General features: G+C 52.4%; 1 protein-coding gene across 1 annotated transcript in view; it reads right to left on the reverse strand.

Moving 5' to 3' along the window:
* Positions 1 to 19,876, reverse strand: part of STX5 (syntaxin 5) — a 28,744-nt gene that overhangs the window by 8,234 nt on the left and 634 nt on the right. Inside the window, exons 2-10 of the mRNA XM_056131658.1 lie at positions 19,408 to 19,657; positions 18,086 to 18,156; positions 17,918 to 17,973; positions 17,733 to 17,803; positions 9,405 to 9,521; positions 9,077 to 9,133; positions 8,878 to 8,959; positions 8,414 to 8,520; positions 8,170 to 8,291 (exon numbers count right to left, since the gene is read on the reverse strand). Of these exons, the coding sequence (XP_055987633.1) occupies positions 8,170 to 8,291; positions 8,414 to 8,520; positions 8,878 to 8,959; positions 9,077 to 9,133; positions 9,405 to 9,521; positions 17,733 to 17,803; positions 17,918 to 17,973; positions 18,086 to 18,156; positions 19,408 to 19,635 (911 nt within the window). The 5' untranslated portion in view covers positions 19,636 to 19,657. The remainder of the gene's footprint in view (positions 1 to 8,169; positions 8,292 to 8,413; positions 8,521 to 8,877; positions 8,960 to 9,076; positions 9,134 to 9,404; positions 9,522 to 17,732; positions 17,804 to 17,917; positions 17,974 to 18,085; positions 18,157 to 19,407; positions 19,658 to 19,876) is intronic.

Raw genomic sequence — 19,876 nt, forward strand, 5'->3', positions numbered from 1 at the left:
CTGGAGGAGTGGTCTTACCTCTCTTTGTTGATTAGTCAGTATTCAACCCACCTTTATGTCACCGCCTTATGTGACTGCTATATAAACCAAGACGTAAGCTCGGAAAGGGAGTCAAAAGCGAGAGCTCTGGCTCCAGAGATCCAGAGTCAGAGCCAGAAGGAGAGAGGTTCCAAGAGCCCAGGAGAGAAGGAGGCAGAGAAAGACAGGAGTGAAGAGGATTGGAATAAACTACTATTGATATAGACCAGCCTGGCCCCCGTTTCTTCTTCCGTCTGCCCTTGGCCAACAGCCGTTCGATACAGGCCACACACAGCGGCTCAAGAGCACCGAACGCACCCAGTGAGACAGTGCCATCCAGTGAGCCCGTGAACACACAACCTTCGGCGTGATAAGATTTTACACCAAACCATAAGCTTCTCAGTAAACCTTAGGTCAAGAAGGAACCAGAGGAATTAAAGAAAACTTAGCAACAAAAATGGAAATATGTGATCACAAACTACAGGATACAGAAAATGCAGTACTCAGTACTAACAGTTCTACAAGAGAAACAAGAATAAGATCACAAATGAACAATTTAACATCACAGTAAGTTTAACAAAATGAAAATTGGGAAAGGAACCAAAACTTAACCCAAAAGTCAGAGCACAGACAAACGAAACAGAAACCAAAATTAGGAGAAAGTTACATCAGAAGGGTGTTTGCCTTGCACACCCCGGGCCGACCCAGGCTGGATGTCCCATACCCCATGCAGACCACTGCTAGGAGTAATCTCTGAGAATCTCCGAGTGTGGCCCAAGGACAATGAAAATTTAAAAATTAATTTATAGAATAAATAAAATACTCTTTAAGGTGAAGGGTTAGTGCAAAGGGCCCAGTTCGTGCTTTGCATGTGGGAGGGACAGGTTCTGCCCGCGTTGTGGGTGGTCCCAAGTGATGCTGAGAATCACCTGAGCACTACCAGGTGTGGCACAAAACCAGAAAGCAGGTTAATAAAGAAACCATTAGCATGACCCACCAAGCTGCAGGGAGTTCACGGGGCTGGTCAGGTGGCTTGAGCCTAGCGCGTGGAGGCTGAGTCCACTGCATGTCCGTCTCCCTGCAGCACTATTGGCTTTCACCACCAGACTGGTTTTTTTTTCTTTAATTTCCACTTTTTTATTTTTATTTGATTCTGCGTTTTAAGCCAAGCCTGCTCTACTCAGGGCTTACTCCTGGCTTGACCATCAGGAATCACTCCTGGCAGACCCAGGGGACAGATCCCCGGCATCCCATATGGTCCCCCAAGCACTGCTATGAGTAATTTCTGAGCAGAGAGGCAGGAGAAAGCCCTGAGTATTGTCAGGTGTGACCCACAAACCAAAAGGAAAAAAAAAAGGCAAGCACCCTACCCACAATACTTTCACTCTGGCTCCCAAGAAATATTTTTTAAAAAGCAGCAGCAGCAGCAGGGGCTGGAGAGATAGCATAGCGGGTATGGCGTTTGCCTTGCACGCAGCCGACCCGGGTTCGACTTCCAGCGTCCCATATGGTCCCCTGAGCACTGCCAGGAGTAACTCCTGAGTGCAGAGCCAGGAGTAACCCCTGAGCATTGCTCAATATAACCCAAAAAGAAAAACACACACACACACACACACACACACACACACATACACACACACAAACAAAGCAGCAGCAACAGCTAAATGTAAAGCTATTATAGGGGCTGGAGCCATAGCACAGCGGGTAGGGCGTTTGCCTTGCACGCAGCCAACATGGCTGACCCAGGTTCGCATCCCATATGGTCCCCCGAGCACCGCCAGGAGTAATTCCTGAGTGCGTGAGCCAGGAGTAACCCCTGAACATCGCCGGGTGTGACCCAAAAAGCAGGAAAAAAAAACTATTAGAGACCCAACACTCCTACTCCTGAGATTCTGGCTAAAGGACATAAAAAAATTACACCGAGGGGCTTGAGAGCCCTCAGAAAGTGAGAGTGCTCAGCATGTGGGAGATCTAGGTGCCTATGCTCCCCTGAATACTGTCAGGGGGGACCCCCTCACTAAACCAAAACCTCCCCTCCCCCAGAATAAACAAACCAAAAGCAGCACAACTGTCCACTGAGTCAGGAGCAGCCCCGAGCACCACAGTGACCTCAGAACAAAATAATATATGGAAACAACTGATGTGACTGTAGACAAATGTGTTACATTTCTTCCTCTAAAAGAAGACAGAATGTTGCCACTTGCAGAGCACAATGAAAGCGATGGTGTGAAGCAAGGTAAGTCTAAGGTAAGGACGGAATATTTCACCCATGCACATACAAAAGAGACAAACAAAATGCAAACTCCTCCTATTTCTGAGATCCCTGCAGTGGACTCCGAATCCAGAGACACAGTGATCTCCTTTAGGGGCTGGAGGGTTATACTGAATAGGTGCTTGCCTGCTGCTGAGCCTGGTTCAATCCCTGGTGTTGGGGAACATTCGGTTGTCCTTGCTTCTTCTGCAGGGAACTTCGGTTTACTGAGCTGCTCCCACAACAGTGCCCCTGAGGCACACCCAATTCCATCAAGCGCTAATAATCCTATATTGTTTCTCTCTTTCCTTTGTATCATTTGCAAGGCTTTTTCAGCAATGCCCTTTTTATACAGACACAGAAAAACAGTTGATGCTATGCTTTTGTTACATGGGAGTTAATTGACTCCAAATATTTACTCCGGGGTATCCATCATATTTATCTGACTTAAGCCTCAGTTGCTCTTACTTCCTAACACCCTCAAAAGAAGATTCCTGGGGGCTGGAGCAATAGCACAGCAGGTAGGACGTTTGCCTTGCATGCAGCCGTCCCAGGTTCGATTCCCAGCATCCCATATGGTCCCCTGAGCAATGCCAGGAATAATTCCTGAGTGTAAAGCCAGGAGTAACCCCTGTGCATCGCCAGGTGTGACCCAAAAAGAGAGAAAAAAAAAAAAGGGTCCCAACAAAGGGACTCAATGGAACCAGGGCAAGTTATAAGCTACTCTGGCATCAGAAAGGGACAAGCGAAGTGTCATAAGAAGTATAATAAGAGCACGGTCATGGACAAAGTCTCATGACCCAAAAAGAAGTAACTGAGTAAGGACCCTGCGGGTTAGGAAAGACTAACCTGGCCTGAGGACTGTGGTCTGGGATATATAGCAAGATGCCCTCAGGAAGAGCCACCCTTTATTTATTTATTTAAATTTTTATTAGTGAAACACCATGAGATACAGTTGTAGACCTACAAATCTCTGCGCTTGGGTTTCAAGTATACAATGATCAAATACCCATCCCTCCACCAGTGCCCATTTTCCACCACCACGGGTCCAAGTATCCCTCCCACCCCCCATCCCCTCCTGCCTCCACGGCAGGGCATTCCCTTTTGTTCTCTCTCTCCTTTTGGGTGCCGTGGTCTGCAAAAGAGGCACCGAGTGGAAGAGCCACCCTTCAAGCTTAATTTATCTCTTACTTCACTCATACAAAATGACTAGAAATATTATAAGAAGTAAATCATTGTGATTGCTTAAATGGATCACTAGCTGAGAGAAAGGAGAAAGCAATATACCCTAGATGTTATCCCGCCCTTCACAACTTCTATATAACTGTGCTGTAAGGGGAAGGAGGGATTAGGAAGACGAGGACTACAACGAGGGAACTATGATAACTGGGGCTACAACCAAAATGACCAAAACTACAACTATGATTGTGCTGTAGGGGGACCAGACTAAGCTGGGGAGGAGAGAGAGAGAAACTGACTACCGACCAGCCTGGGACCCTGTTTCTCCGTTCTCCCGTCCTTTGTCCGTCCGTCCGTTGCTGTGGGCCAGCCATCGAACGCTTGAGTCCCTCGTGTGCCCGCGCTTTCTCATGAAACTCACACCCTGGCACTCCAATCAGTCTCCTGAACCCCGCCAGAATTGATCCCTGAGCACATAACCAGGCACAGGCGAGGAACACCCCCAGGTGTGGCTCCCAAAACAAGCAAAATGAACTATAATTTGTCCATGACTTCAACTGAAAAAAAAAAAAAAATCTAATGTTGGAGCCAGAGTAACAGGATAGCGGGTTGAGCCTTTGCCTTACACATGGCCAACCTGGATTTGATCCCCCGCATCCCATATGGTTCTCCCAAGTATGGTCAGGAATAATTTCTGAGTGTGGAGTCAGGAAGTCACCCCTGAGCAGCACCGGTTGCAGCCCAATGACACTTCCCGCACATTCTCTCCTTTCAGATACTATCTAGAGGTATTCCCAAGGGTCCAGAGTTCGACAAGCCACCTTAGACTCTCCTACATTACTCATTACAGCAGCTAACAAAACCAGGCTGCCATGGGCCAGAGAGCGCCCGGGTTAAGGCCCTCGCCCTTCAGCCTTGCAATGTGACCGACACTGACTAGATCCCAGGCACCAGCCACATGGTTTCCTAAGTACCATCAGGCACAGTACTGGGTGCCCCTTCTCCCTCCCTCACTGGCGCCAGTGGGATGGCCCAAGTAACCCCCAGGACTGCATCCCTCTGAACTGACAGCCGAGATGAAAATCGCTACCAAGAGCCCCTGGGCCCTTTTTTTTAATTTCCTTTTCTTTTTGGGTCACACCCGGCAAGGCACAGGGGTTGCTCCTGGCTCTGCACTCAGGAATTACTCCTGGCGGTGCTCAGGGGACTATATGGGATGCTGGGAATCGAACGTGGGTCGGCCGCGTGCAAGGCAAGCGCCCTACCCGCTGTGCTATCGCTCCAGCCCCCACCCCTGGGCCTCCTGGGCATCTCTCAGGAGCCCCCAAAGAAGCAAAGAGGCTGAGACAGATGCTCCGTGGCAGTGTGAGGCCTGGTCTGATCCATGGAGCTTCAGGTTGTGTGTGACCCCCCAAAAAAATAATAAACGGGGGGTGGGGGGTGCACACTGGAGTGATAGTACAGTGGGGAGAGCGTTTGCCTTGCACACAACTAACTTAGGTTCAATCTCCGGCATCCCATATGGTCCCCTGGGCACTGCCAGGAGTAAGCCCTGAGTATTGCTGAGTATGACATAGCTCCCCATGCCCCTCACCCCCCACCCCGCCACCTCCCCACCTCCCAACAGACAAAGGGGTGGAGCAAGAGTACAATGGGTAGGGTGCTAGCCTTGCATGTGGCTCTTCCAAGTTCGATCCCTGGCACCACATACGGTCTCCTGAGCCCTGCTGGGTGTGGGCTCTTCCCCCAACCACCACCAAAATGAAGTTCATAGTAAACAACCAGACTAACTGCAGTCTAATTGCAGACTGATCTGCAATTAGAACTGTCTACCTCTGCGCCGCAAACATCGGGAAGGCATGAAAAGCTGCATGAGGTATGCGAGCAGGCCTGCTACGAGGCACCTGTGCCTGAGAACTGGAGTTCTTTTGGGGGGCCGTTCTGGGCAGCACCCAGCAGCGCACAGATCTAATCCAGGTGCTGCGTTCAGCAGTGGCCCGCTGCGATGCTCAGGGGACCATGCGATCAGGACAGGACGAGAATATGCTCGAGGTGAGCACCTGACCCGCTGCTGTACTGTCACTCCGGCCCCCAAAGATCTGAATTTCGTAAGAGGCTGTTCAACCTGTTCAACCCCCCACTGCGCAGGAGTGAGCCCTGAAGCACGGCCAGGTGCCGCCCAGGAGCCTGAAGGATTGTGCAGGGAAGGCGTGTGGCCAGTGGGCTGACCCCGACGGTCTCCAGCACCGCTACAGTCGCCAGCATGGCCCAGATCCTCGACACCCAAACCGAACCAAACAAAAACATTATGTCCAGAGAAGTCAGGCAGTGTCACTTTTGATCAAGGCCCTGCAACGACTCCAACTCGGGCCACGCAGAGGAATAGCCAAGTTATCGCCACCGCTTCTCTGGTGCCTCATTTCCCTCCTGACCTCACCCGGACGGTTCTGCGTGTCCCCAGATGCAGAAGGCTTCCCTGTCACGCATGACTTACCAGCCCTTCCCTGGGAAGGTCTTTACACTGCCTCCGCCTTCTGCCTGGCATGCCTTCCAGACACCTTACCAGGATAACGCCTTTACATCACCCAAATCTTAGTCAGATGTCGGCCTTTTCTGGGGGGCAAGGTGCTTATGTTTGGGATGGGGGGGGTCAGACCCGGGGTTCCCACCTGCAAGATGCACTCTGCCCTTTGAGCTGTGGGCACTTGCATGTCACCTCTGGAGGGTGGACTGCATATGCAGCCCAGCACACGGTGCCTGCCTGCCATGTGTGAGACCCCACGTAGAATCCCAGGACTGCAATGAGTGTCTTCCTTAACCATTCTTTTCAAAACTGCCACTTCGGGGCGGGAGAGAGTACAGTGGGGAGGGGACATGCCTTGTGCGTGACCCACTCGGGTTCAATCTCTGGTATCAGGTATGGTGCCGAGCCTTGTCGGAAGTGACCCCCGAGCACCGAGCTAGGAGTAATCCCTGAGCACTGCCCAGGAGTGGCCTCCAAACCAAACCAAACCAAACCAAACCAAACCACAGCTCACGGTGCTGGAGAGAAAGCACAGGAAACCGTGGCACCTTGTCCTGAACGCAGCCACATGTGCTGCGAATTCCCAGCACCACGCAAGGTCCCCTGAGCATGGCCAGGAATAATGTGTCTGCATTGCCAGGTATGGTTCAATACCCTTCACCCCACTTTTAAAAGAAATATTTTTTGCAATATCATAGTTTGCACCCTCCCTCGCCCCAATTAGCAGTCTTAATTACTTTTTCCCATCTGCTTTTATTGGCAGTATTTATCACTGGGCAAATATATGCCGAACCATTTATCCATTATGTTCTAGTTTGGGGGCCATGGCCAGTGGAGGGAGCTCAAAGGCTTAACTCCTGGCTCTGTGCTCAGGGGCGCAATGCTGTGCTGGGGATGGAGCCCAGGCCTCCCGCATGCTGGGCCTGTGCTTAGCCCGCCCAGTTCTCGCTCTGGTTTCTTTTTTATTCTCTGGCTTGTTTGGGTCACACCCGGGAATGCTCAGGGGCTCCTCCTGGCTCTGCACTCAGGAATCACTCCTGGCGGTGCTTGGGGGACCATATGGGATGCTGGGGATCGAACCGGGTTGGCTGCGTGCAAGGCAAACGCTCTCTCTGCTGTACTATTGCTCCAGCCTTCTCCCTCTGGTTTCTTCTGAGTCTTTCCAAGCGTCTGGCTCCCCTCCCCAGAGAGGGAGACCTTCCTCAAGGGCAGGGCACTGTCTCCCTGACTGCCGGAACAACGCTCGGTGTGCCAACAAGAACAGATGTAGCAGCAGAGGAGAAAGGGCACTTTCCCTGGGTGGGGCTTGGCCTCTCTCGAGTCTCTCTCATCCTGAGCCTCTCTGTCCAGGGCTTTCTAGCCCCACTTGCTTTGATCTGTTTTGTTTTGGGTTTTTCACACCTGGCTCTGTGCCCAGGCATCACTCCTGGCTGGTTTGGGGGACCATTATGGGATGATGGGGATTGAACCCAGGTCAGCCGTGAGCATGCAAGGCAAGCACTCTCCCCGCTGTGCTATCGCTCCTAGCCCTATGGCTCTGATTATTGAACACTTCAAGGCAGTCCCATCCGAGGGGCTCTGCTCTAGCTGGCCACGCTGCCTCGGAGCCTCCTCCTCTTCTGGACTTGCTTGGACACTTCCTGGCATCTGCTTCTACCACCTCCTTCGGTGCAGCCCTCTGTGCTCCCCATCAGCCTGACCCGTTCAGCAACTGACCAGATCACTTGTCTTCAGTTCCTCAATTTTGGTCCCTCCTTTTTTAAATTGTTGGTTTCAGGTAACACCTACCTAGGGGTGCTTGGGGCTTACTCCTGGCTCTGCACTCAGGGATCACTCCTGGCAGGGCTCAGGGGACCATAAAATGATCCTGGGGATGGAATCTGCATTGGCCTCATGCCCTCTTTTTTTACCCGCGCCACCAAATCCCACACACACACACACACACACACACACACCATCGAGAAAGCTCCACGAAAGAGACACTTACCAGTTCTACTTATTGCTGCATCCCCAGCAACTAGGAGAAACACTGTCGTGGACCCAAACTTAAGAATCGCTCACTGAATGAATGATGGAGGAAGGCTGGCTAGACTCAACGGGTTGTAGGGGGGGAGAGGATTTGCTCTTTGCCACAGTGACCCGACTGTGCCCGGGGGCCTTCAGGATGGCACCAGCAGGGAGCAGGAGGCAGGCTCACCTCTGAATGGTCTCTTCCTGCTCCTTGACCATATGTGCCAACTGCTGAAAGATGGAGCCCAGCTCCACAATCGTGGACTCGATGTTCTGCATGGTGTCTGCTCGGCTCTGAATGTAGGAATCCTTGGGGAGAGAGAGACACGCACGAAGCGAGCACGTGAGCAGAGTCTCACGCTTCTTCAGGGTCCGGCCGGCCTCAGCAGGACTCTTTGTGGCTCCCATCCCTCTGTCCACTGCCTCAGTACCTGCTCGTCGATGAGCTGCAGCTGCTGACTGGTCCGAGAGTCCAGCATATCAATGGCGACATCTCCCGAGGCCCGGGACTCTGCCCCCAACACCACAGCACCGCCCCCTGGGGGCGAGAGAGAGAGGAAAGGGTGCCACTGAGTGGCTACAGGTGGACCCCAGATCTACTTCCTGGCTCCAGCACATAAGAGTCCCATCACCCTGGAAAAGTCACTGAACCTCCCTCAGCCTCAGTGTCCTCATCTGTGAAATGGGTGTAACCACAGCTGCGCCCTCGGGCTGTGGGTGTGACCCCAGGAGTCTGTGGAAAGTCTGTTCCCGACGTCCTGGTCATCAGGAGTCTGCCCACTGCTGGGGATGTCTGTCCTCTGCCCTGCTCTCTGCTCCCTGCTCTGAGGGGGCGCCCACACCGCCAGTCACAACACCTAACCCCTTGGGGCTCCCTGTATTGCCTGTGACTTACCCAGATGGTTGGGGGCAAGGGGCAGGGCCGACACGGGTGCTTGGGAGAAGTGCTCCCGCCGGCTCCGCTGCTGCTTCAGGTTCTGGGGTGGGGAAAGAGACTCCTTTCAGGGCTGCGAGACCAAGTGCCCTCCCACCCGCCCCTGTCCCTGACACAGGGCCCTCTTGGGCACTGACTCTCCTACAAAGATTCTGCTTACCTCTGTCCTCACTTCTAAAACAGATTTGAAGTCATTGGACATGGAGGCCAGTTTTGACTAAAAAAGAAAGGGGAAGGCGGTGAACACAGAGGACTGCATGCCCCTTCATGCCCCATCCCCCTAACCCCCCACTTCACAGGTGCCCAAACCCCGAGGTCCTGCCCCGCCCCCTCACGCCCCACCCACCTGAGCCCCGCCCCCGCCCCTCAACCCCACCCCAATCTGCTCACGCCCCGCCTCTGCCCCGCCCACACAATACTCATGCCCCACCCCCAACTCGCTCTCCCAAGTGCGCTTCGGCCTACACCCCACGCCTCGCCGCTCACACCTGCAGAGAGACTACGATGGTGTTGGAATGTGTCTGCAGGTGCCGGCCGCTCTGTGTGCCCTTGGCCCTCACGAAATCCTGCAGCTGGGCGATTTTTTTGTTGAGGCTGTTGATGTCCTGGGGAAAGAATCAACAGGGAAACTGAGCCTCGCCCCTGCCGCCCTCAGCTCCCACTGCCCCCAAGCCCACATCTCTGGCACCGGGTGGCCAGGACAGAAGTTTCGGGCTGGGGGATTGAGGTTTTTTTCTGACAAATCCGGGCCTGCGGGAATTTCCCAGCCCCTCGAGCGTGCCCTGGCTCCATTCTTGCAGGGAAAAGTTAGGAAGAGGTAAACTAGGATCAGATCTATGTGGACACGCTCTACCCTGCGAAGTCACACTCACGGTCAAAACCTTGGGGCTGGAGCAATAGTACAGCAGGCAGGGCATTTGTCTTGTACCCAGCAGACTGCAGTAAACCGGGGTTCTATCCCCAACACCCCGTAACATCCCCTGAGCCCTGCCAGGAGTGATCCTGAAGCAGAGCAGGTGTAAGCACTGAGTACTGCCAGTGTGACCCCCAAACAAAAGCAAACAAGTCCAAAAGCCAAAACCTGGGGCCAGGGAGATAGGTCAAAGGGGCTGGAGTGGACGCTCTGTACACAGTGGGCTCAATTCCCAGCACCCCTGGAAGTGATTCCAGAGCAAGTAGCTAAGAATAGTGCTCTTAGCTGGGTGTGGCCCCAAAATAAAATCCAAACAGTGAACCCAGAGCACATTAACAAAGTATCTATGGGTACTTAGGTAAAGAATGAAATAGTCAAAGAGCATTTGTTTCTTACAAATATCAACTTTCTTTTTTGGTATTTTTTTTTAATTGTTTTTGGGTCACACCTGGCAGTGCTCAGGGTTTACACCTGGCAGTGCTCAGGGCTTACTCCTGGCTCTACACTCAGGGATCACTCCTAGTGGTGTTGGAGGGACTACGTAGAGTGCCGGGGATTGAGTTCAGGTCAGCTGTATGCAAAGCAAGAGCCATAGCCACTGTATTAGCTTTCTGGTCCTCAACAAAATAACTTTTCTTGGGGGGGGGGGGCACCCAGTGGTGCTCAGGGCTTACTCCTGTCTCTATGCTCAAGAGTTCACTCCAGATGGTCTCACAGGACCATATGGGGTGCTGGGCAGCGAACTGAGCTCGACTGCATACAAAGCAAAGGCCCTAGCCACTGTTCTATAGGTCTGGTCCCACCTGGGGGAAAAAAATTTATTCTTAAAGAGCCAAAATTCTTATTCATTTATCTCTTGCATTTGCAGTATTTCTCAACGATACCCTTGACCTGTGAGTCTTTGCCATAGTCCTGAGCCACTGCACAACTGCAGTCACTTTCCCGGGCTTCTTGAGAGAGGCCAACCTGTTTTTCTAGGTTCTTGTCATTGACTTTAATGAGGCTGATCTGGTGTCGGCGGCCTCGGACTTGACATGCACATGCTCATCGGGCTGGACGCAAGCGCAGGAGGACAGGCGTGGGCGGACTCCACATGCTCCAGGGCATCGTGAATGAGGGGGGTGGGGACAGTGTTCATGTCCACCCTGCCTCCAGCAGCCATGCCTTCCTCGGCCATGGCAGTGGATGACAGGTGGAGACACATCTTGAATGCACTGAGTCTCTGCTTCCTCGCAACTCCGCGCAGGCAGGGAAACAGCTGAATAATTCTTCTATGCAGAATTACTTCGGGGCCAGCCAGAGCCATAATCCAACAGGGAGTGCATTTGCCTTGCAAACAGCAGATCCCTTATGGTCCCCTGAGCATGGCCAGGAGTGATTCCTGAGGGAAGAGCCAGGAGTAGAACTACTGAGCACTGCCACGTGTGGCCCCAAAACAAACAAAAAATAAAATTAAAAAATGTATTCTGTTCGCACGGCAGAGCCTGGCAAGCTACTCGTGACGTATTCGATATGCCAAAAACAGTAACAAGTACTGATGCCCGCTCGAGCAAATTGATGAACAATGGGAGGACAGTGCTATGGTACTACTTTATTTTTTTTTTGCTTTTTGGGTCACACCCGGCGATGCACAGGGGTTACTCCTGGCTCTGCACTCAGGAATTACTCCTGGCGGTGCTCAGGGGACCATAAGGGATGCTGGGGATCCAACCTGTATCTACTGTTTGCTAGGCAAATGCGTTCCCTATTGGATCCCTAGCAGCCTGTATGGTCCCTGAGCACTGCCAGGAGTAACCCCAAGCTGGGAATTGAACCTGGGTCGGCCACATGCAGGGCAAACGCACTACCCGCTGTGCTATCATTCTAGCCCCTACAGTGCTACTTTAAAAAGTTATAACTGGTGTGAATCCTTGAGCACAAAGCAGGCATTCTGAAGAATAAGGCCTTTGCAGTGTCAAACGTGCTTCCCCCACAAAAAAAGAATTTTTAAAAATGATCATTGGGTTGGCGGCACGTATCCTCACACTGGAGTCACAGAGTTAGCAGGAGCCCTAGACAGGAAGACAGTATGTCACTGTGGGGCCAGGGATGCAGCTTAGTGGCAGGGCACAAACCTCACATGGGAAAGGCTCCTGGTTCCCCTGTCATGACATTATCAACAAGATTCCTATTGTAGGGGGCTGGAGCAATAGCACAGCGGGTGGGGCGTTTGTTTTGCACGTGGCTGGCCCAGGTTCAATTCCCAGCATCCCAAAAATACCATCCCATATGGTCCCCCGACACTGCCAGGAGTAATTCCCAAGTGCAGAGCCAGGAGTAACCCCTGTGCATTATCGTGTGTGAACCAAAAGAGGGATTAAGAAAAAAAAGAAGAAAAAAAAAGATTTCTATTGTAGACAGGGGCTAGAGCGCAGTGCTCAAATGCATGCGGCATACATGTGAGACCCTGGTTTTGATCCCTAGCACTAAACACAAGCGCCGAACAAGAATGAAAGCTGTGACGTGTCGCACCCAGCGAGTTGGCACAGCCAGCTTTCCACACCAGGCTAAGACGTCACCCACTCACTCCTCAGCACAGCCTGCCATGGGAGGTGGGACAATAGGAGGCTAGGCCAGGGCACAGCAAGGCGGGTCTGCTCGGGGCGTCGAGAGCCAGGAAGGGGTGAGAAGGAAGAGGAAGAAGGAAAAAAAGGTCAGGTACAGAGAGTTCAAGACACAGGCTGGGGACAGGGAGGTGGAACAATGGTACAGTGGGGAGGGCATTTGCCTTGCAGCAGCTGACCTGGCAGCTACTGGGTCTGATCCCTGGCAGCCCGCATGGTTCCGGAGCACTGCCAGGAGTAACCCCTGAACACCGCCAGGTATGACCCCAAACAAAACAAAACAAAGAGGCAAGGGGTCGGAGCCACAGTATAGTGGGTGTACTTGCCTTACATGCGGCCAACCCAGGTTTGATCCCCGGCATCCCATATGGTCCCCCCAAGCACTACTAGGAGTGATTTCTGAGTATAGAGCCAGAAGTACCCCTGAGCATTGCTGGGTCTAGCCTCACCCACCCAAACTAAAAAGACTAGAAGAGGAAAATTAGATTAAACAACCTCAGAGTTCTTCCAGCTACACCCATCTTAGCCCCATCTTCAACTGCTCCCTCAGGCCTGGCCATCCCCTTGTGACCCCAGCTCACTGGCCGCACCCTGGAGTGGCTTCGGTGGGCTCGGAAGCCCGGGGCCCACACTGCACTGCAGGATTTTCCCCAGAAAGCTTCCTCCCCTGGGTTCTAGCTTAGAAACAGCCATAGCAGTGCCCAAGCTAGAGGTTTCTAAGTCACAAAGACCAAGCTCACTGAGCCACCCATGCTGGAACATGAGCCTAATCTAGAGTACTTGTCACTCTGTATGGTGTCGAGGGATTTTAACTTTGACACGTGTTTTCCATGTGCCAGGACAGGGGCTATGCCACTCTCTGACTCTCTGTGCCTTTTGGCTTTCTGGGGGCCACACCCACGGATGCTCAGCGATTACTCCTGGGCTCTGCACTTGGAGATCACTTCTGGCAGGTTCAGAGGGGATCACACCCAGTACACCCCGTGCAAGGCAAAAGCTCCACTTTCTCTTCATCGTTAAACTTCTGCTCCAGTACTCCGGCCCGCTACTCAACTTTCTGTCCTGGAACTTTTTTGTTTGGGCCACACCTAGCTTAAACTTACTGTAGCAAACAACTTTTCCTTCTCCCCAGAACAGTGACCCTTCTTTTCCACTGTGGTAAATGGCACCACTGCACACCAGTTGCTCAAAGTAAATAACCTCCCGCCTCCCATAATTCATCGGGGACCCAGCAGAAAGCCAGAGAGAACCCAGATGATTCCAATTTAGTTCTGTTGAGTTCTTTGGATTTTGGGGTCACATCCGGCAGTACTTAGCGGACCAGATCGTAGCAGGGATCAATCCTGGGCCCCTGGCATGCAAACACTCGCACCAGACACTAGCACCCTCTGCCCCCAGTCATGTTTTTGATTTTGGGTTATACCCAGAGGTGTTCAGGGGCTGCTTCCCAGCTTGTGCTAGGGGTGGGGGTTGCTCCAGGTGGGTGCTTAGGATACCACGCTAGGAATGGAGCCCAATGCTTGTATGTACCCCAATAATACATCCCGAATCTTCTGTCCATTAATCTCTATTCAACCTAACCTAGTACAAACTGTGTTCTCTCTTTCTCTCTCTCTCTCTCTCTCTCTCTCTCTCTCTTACACACACACACACACACACACACACGCGAGCATTCAATTGCCGGAGCACAGATTTTGCATGCAGGAACCCAGGGCTTGATCCTGGACACTGCATGATCCTGAGCACCACTGCAGGCAACATACAAGAGCACTAAGCCAAGAGTACCCTGGAACAAGAGTACAGCAGGGAGGACACTTGCCTTGCACACAGAAGACCGAGATTTGTTCCTAGTACCCGATATGGCCATTCAAGCCCACCAGGAGTGATTCCCAAGTGCAAAGCCAGGACTAAGCCTTGGGCACAGCTGTGAGGCCCCCAAAACAAAACAAAAACTTTGTGACTCTGGGGATTCAAACTCAGAACCACATACCTGCAAGGGATGTGTCTTAGCCAGTTAAAATTCCCAGTCCCCAGACATCCTATAAACTAAGAACCAGGCATGTCATTCTCCAACTTAAAAACCTCTGTGAAGAGCTGGAGAGACAGTACAGTGGGTAGGGCACTTGCCTTGCATGTGGCCAATCTGGTTTCGATCCCTAGCATCCCATATGGTCCCCCAAGCATCACCAGAGCCCTGAGCACGTCTACGTGTGCCTCTAAAACCAAATAAAAATAAATTTTAAAAAACTAGTTTTCCTCTCTCCGAAAGGGTCGAAAACACAGTACAGAGAGTTGAGTGCTTCTTGCCTTGCACGCAGTTGACCATCCCATATGGTCTCCTGAGCCCCGCCAGGAATAATCCCTGAGCACAGAGTCAGGAGTAAGCCCTGAGCATTGCCATTATGGCCCCCAAAACAAACAAACAAAAAGAAAGAAAGAAAAATATCCTCTTAGAGTGGCCCAAAGAGTTAGACGACAACAGAAAATCACTTAGGGTTCCACAGGCTCTGTCCCACACTGCCCACCCTGATATCAGCCATCACAGCTCTCCAGAGGCACCATCACAGCTGCACTGGCTGCATTCATGATGAGCGGTAGCAAAGCTGCCTACACTGCCAGGGCCCTCCCGCTGCCATTCCCACCTCTAGACTGCAACCCTGCTTTCTAGAATATGCTCCCACCAGATCTCTGGATGACTGGTTCAACGGTGTATATATATATAACGGTATATATATATATATATATATATATATAGTTTTTTTTCGTTTTTTGGGTCACACTCGGCAATGCTCAGGGGTTACTCCTAACTCTGCTCAGGAATTACTCCTGGTGGTGCTCGGGGGACCCTACGGGATGCCGGGGATTGAACCTGGGTCCGCACTGTGTGCAAGGCAAACACCCTCCTCTTCCTCCAGCCCCATTTACAACACTTTCCAGGCAGGTGCAAAGGCTTGGCTCTGAGTAATTATCTTCCAAAACGGGACTCACCTAGATCTGAAACAATCTTTTCTGCTTTATTTTATTTGGGGGGGCTACACCCATGGTGTATTCCTGGATCTGCATTCAGGAATCACTGCTGGAGGAGTGCAGGGACCCTATGGCATGCCGGGGATCAAACCCAGGCCAGCTGCATGTAACGCACACGCTCTACTTGCTGTACTATCACCCCAATCTTTTCTGTTTTTAGATAGTGTCTAGTTTCCACGCCAAGCCAGATGTTTCAAAGGGCAGGAACCACACCCTGCCTTGTCCACTGCCAAAGCCCTTGAGTCAGGCAGCTAAAAGTCACTCAGCAACACGAGTGGGTGGAACAGACAAAGAGGGGCCATGATTTGGCTCAGAGGTCGTGCACTCGCTGTGCGGGCTGTGAGGCCCCAAAGTCTATCCCCAGTACCCGACCTCGTCCAGGTGAGATCCTTCTCAGGATGGGTGATCCCTGATGGCCCAACCCTGCTGGTGCTCAGAGTGGGCAGCCAGTGACCCGGGGCCCCACTCGAAGTGATGGGCCTGACATCCGAACTCACGTTGCGGTGAAGCCAGAGGCCGATTGTTGTTTTGTTTTTGGAAAATTATGTGGAGCACAGGTTGACCGGCAGGGTCAGGGGGAGTGTGGGGAGCAGAGGGACAAGGCCAGTCAGCAGCCTTCCCGGCTAAGGGAACCCCGTTTCTACCAGCCCCGTGCCTCTGCCTTTATCACCTTCCCAATGGAGGAGCCAACTGCCTCCTCCTCCCTTCCCATGACCCCCCTCCAGGCTTCTGTTCCTCACGGCCAGGCATGTTCACACGACACGGGGTTAAGAAGGAATCATGTGGGGCTAGATCAGCAGGCAGGGCATTTGCCTTGCATGCGGCCGACCCGGGTTCGATTCCCAGCATCCCATATAGTCCCCTGAGCACCGCTAGGGGTAATTCCTGAGTGCAGAAACACGGGTAACTCCTGTGCTTCGCTGGGTGTGATCCGCCCCCCCCCCAAAAAAAAAGAAGGAATCATGTCCCATAGCCAAGAGGGACACCACGGCGGAGAAAGGCCCACAGCGCCTCTCACAGCCAGCCACCACTTCCTGTCCAATCTCATCACTGCCTACCACGAATTCAAACAACAGACACTGAGTGCCGATCGTGTGCCAAGCTGTGAGGGACATCAGGGCCCACGCCCTGTGAACAAGCGGAAACAAAGCGTCCTGACCCCGTGGTACTTGTTCTTCTTTTTTTTTTTTTTGAGGGGGATGGGATAAAGGGAGGGAACAGACTGGCCATAAACACAAAGATAACTGGAGGCAATGTTAGAAAGTGTCAAGTGTGGCGGCAGGGGAGATAGTACAGTGGCAGGGAGGGCGCTTGCCTTGCATGCAGCCAACCCTGGTAGGATCCCTGGCACCCCACTGGGTCCTTCGAGCCCACCAGGAGTGATGCTGGAGTATAATCAGTCCTGAGCACAAAAACCAAAAGCCAAAAAAATAAAGGTAGTGGGGCTGGAGCGATAGTATAGCAGGTACGACACTTGCCTTGTAAGCGGTCCACCCAGGTTCAATCCCCAGCACCTCATAAGGCCACCTGAGCACTATCAAGAGTAATTCACGAGTGCATTAAGCCAGGAATAACCCAAAACCAGGTGTGCTTCCCCCTCTTCCCCCATCCAAAAAAAAAATAGTTATTATTTTTTTAAAGAATTAAGAAAATGAAAGGAAATAGCATAAGCATGCAGCTGTAAGGTTTAAATGTTGGATTTTCCAGTCGAGACAGGCCTCTTTGAGCAAGGCACATCAGAGGAAAGCCTTGGACCTTCCCTCTGAGAAGCCCTTACTGATGTTCCCTGCTTCTAGACGAACCTTAAGGCCAGTTCAGATGTCACCTCCTCTGTAACATCTTCCCAGCACCCTCAGGCCCCAGACTATCTCATTCATCATTGTCTTTTTTGTTTGGGGGCCACACCTGGCTGTGCTCAGGGCTTACTCCTGACTCTGCGCTTAGGGATCATTCCAGGCGGTCCTCAGGAGACCTTAAGTGGCTCTGGAGCACACACCAGGGTCAGCTCTATGCAAAGCCAAGCGCCTTCCTCCTGTCCTCTCTCTCTAGCCCGTGTACAATCCTCTCTCTATGGCTCATCACCCTCACACGAGTATGCATGCGTCCAGCACCGTACTATGTACATCTAGATGATTAATAAGTGTGCCCATGACTCAACAGACCACCAAGGATGCTTCGTGCTGGCTCTAAAGACTTGTTTTGGGCCTCCCTGGGAATGAAAAATGACAGCGACGAACTGGAACGCTGGGTCTGCACGATAGCCAGGCACTCACCTGCTTGATGATGTAAGTGAGCTCCTCGATTTCCACGGCCTTATCATCAAAGAGGGACTTCCGCTTTGCCACTGCAGAGACAGACGAGAAGCCATGATGGAAGAGGTCAAAGACTCAACTCGGGGGGCAGGGGGGAACAGAACCCTCTCGGGTTCCCAGCTCTCAGCGTTCCCAAGAACACTCACAGATCGTCAGCTTCTCCAGCTTGGCAAACGTGTTACTGAGGTCTTTCCCGATGTGCCTGCAAACAAGCCCTGGTGAGAGCGCTGTGGGCAAGCAGGGCAGAGGGCCCTGCCCCCTGCTTAGTCAGGCCTGCATAGTCCACCCCCCACCGACAACCCTTCTCAACTCACTTGGCCATGAGGGTGAACTCGCTGCGCTGCCTGACAGCACGCAGAGCCGGCTTATTTGCCTGGATTCCATTCTGAAACGCAACGTCAAGAGGAGTCACTTCAGTTCCCTCCTCTGATTTTCAGCTGTCACTATTCCTCAGTTGTCCCCTTTACTCTCTAGTGCGAGGCGCTGTCTTCCACAGGCTGGTCTGAGTTACCAACCGTGGTTAAGTCATCACCCAGATTTCCAGAGAGGGAGCCTTACACCGTCGCTTAACCAGTTGGAGGGTTTGGGGCAAGTTACCTATATCATTCAGAATCTTTTGCTATATCTAAAAAAATGAATATAAGTCCCAGGCACCCTCTTGTTGCTAAGATTAAATGGCATAAGGGGGCGGAGCTGGGGCTTTAGTACAGCAGGGAGGGCGTTTGCTTTGCATGTGGCCAACGGACAACCTGGGTTAGATCTCCTGTATCCCATATGGTGCTCTGAGCTCACCAGGAGTGATCACTGAGTGCAGAGCCAGGAGTAAGCCCTGAGCACTACTGCCAGGTGTGGCCCAAAAATAAACAAAATAAATGGCAGAAGGGCTACTATTTACCTGGTACACTGTGAGCACTAAGTAAATTGTAGCTAGTACTACTATTCCATGCCCTGAATTGGGGAGTTTTGGGAAATCACAGTTAAGTGCAGTTGTTAACAAGAGCTAAGCAGAGCAGAGATAATAAAGACGACAGCTACATAGCGTTCTGCTGGATTTCAACCCTCTGAACCAAGGCAAGGCAGAGATTGTGATAAAATTTACTTATTGAAAAAAAGTCGTTCTTCAAAGATATAAAAACTGAGGCCATGGGGCGGGAGATAGTACAGTGGGGAGGGTGTCTGCCTTGCCTGCAGCCGACCTGGCTCTCCTGCACCCCAAAGGGTTCCCTGAGCCTCCCAAGAGTAATTCCTGAGCACAAAGCCAGGAGTAACCCCTGAGCATCGCCCAATTCAAACAAACAAAAAAAAAATTACCGAGGCCCGGTTAGATTCCTTATGGTTACAGAGCAAACCTGTGGTCAGATTATGCCAACCCTAGAACTCTAGGGTCTAACAACCGTTCCTTATGCCAATCTGATCTACTGCAGCTGCATCTCATTTCTGGATATGCCTACTGGGATAGCAAAGTTGCTGGTGGGGGGGGGGGGGGAGTTGTCTTTACACAACATCTAGGACCCTGCCTCCAGGTCCCCTGCCCAACTCTGCCCAGTTGCTTGGCAGATGCCATCCAAGTCACGCACAGTGCCCGAGGCAGCAAGGTTTGAGTTTCGGTCAGGCTTCTCCCATCCCAGATCCTTACCTGACGGCTCTGCAGGGACTTGCAGGCAGACAGGAACTCCTGGGTCCGATCCCGGCAGGACATGGTGTCGGGAGGGGGAGGGACCAGGGCCGCTTGGGGGGGCAGAGGGGCGATGTCGCTGCTGCTGCTATTGCCAGCAGTTGCAGGGGACAGGACCTGTGTCTTTGAGAGACCCAGGTAGACACCCTGATCCGTGTTCTTAGACCCGTAGCGTTTCCGCGGGATCATTGAGACGCATAACCTCGGGCTGCTGTGGAGGGGAGAGTGTCATTCCCCAGGCAGCCGCAAACCCCCATCCACCCACCTACCCAGTCAATCCTCAGGCCCCTCTGGACGCTGGCACGGGGCTTTCGCGCCCCCAGCCACCCGCAGATCCTGGCCCCGCAGGTCTCGTCCCAGACCAAGGTCCCCTCCCCCGCCCCCGCCTCAGTCTAGTCTCCGAAGCAACTTGGTTCTGGCGCCGGCCCCT

Source organism: Sorex fumeus, unplaced genomic scaffold (assembly GCF_029834395.1).
Source record: "Sorex fumeus unplaced genomic scaffold, SorFum_2.1 ptg000093l, whole genome shotgun sequence".
NCBI classification, from domain to species: domain Eukaryota; kingdom Metazoa; phylum Chordata; class Mammalia; order Eulipotyphla; family Soricidae; genus Sorex; species Sorex fumeus.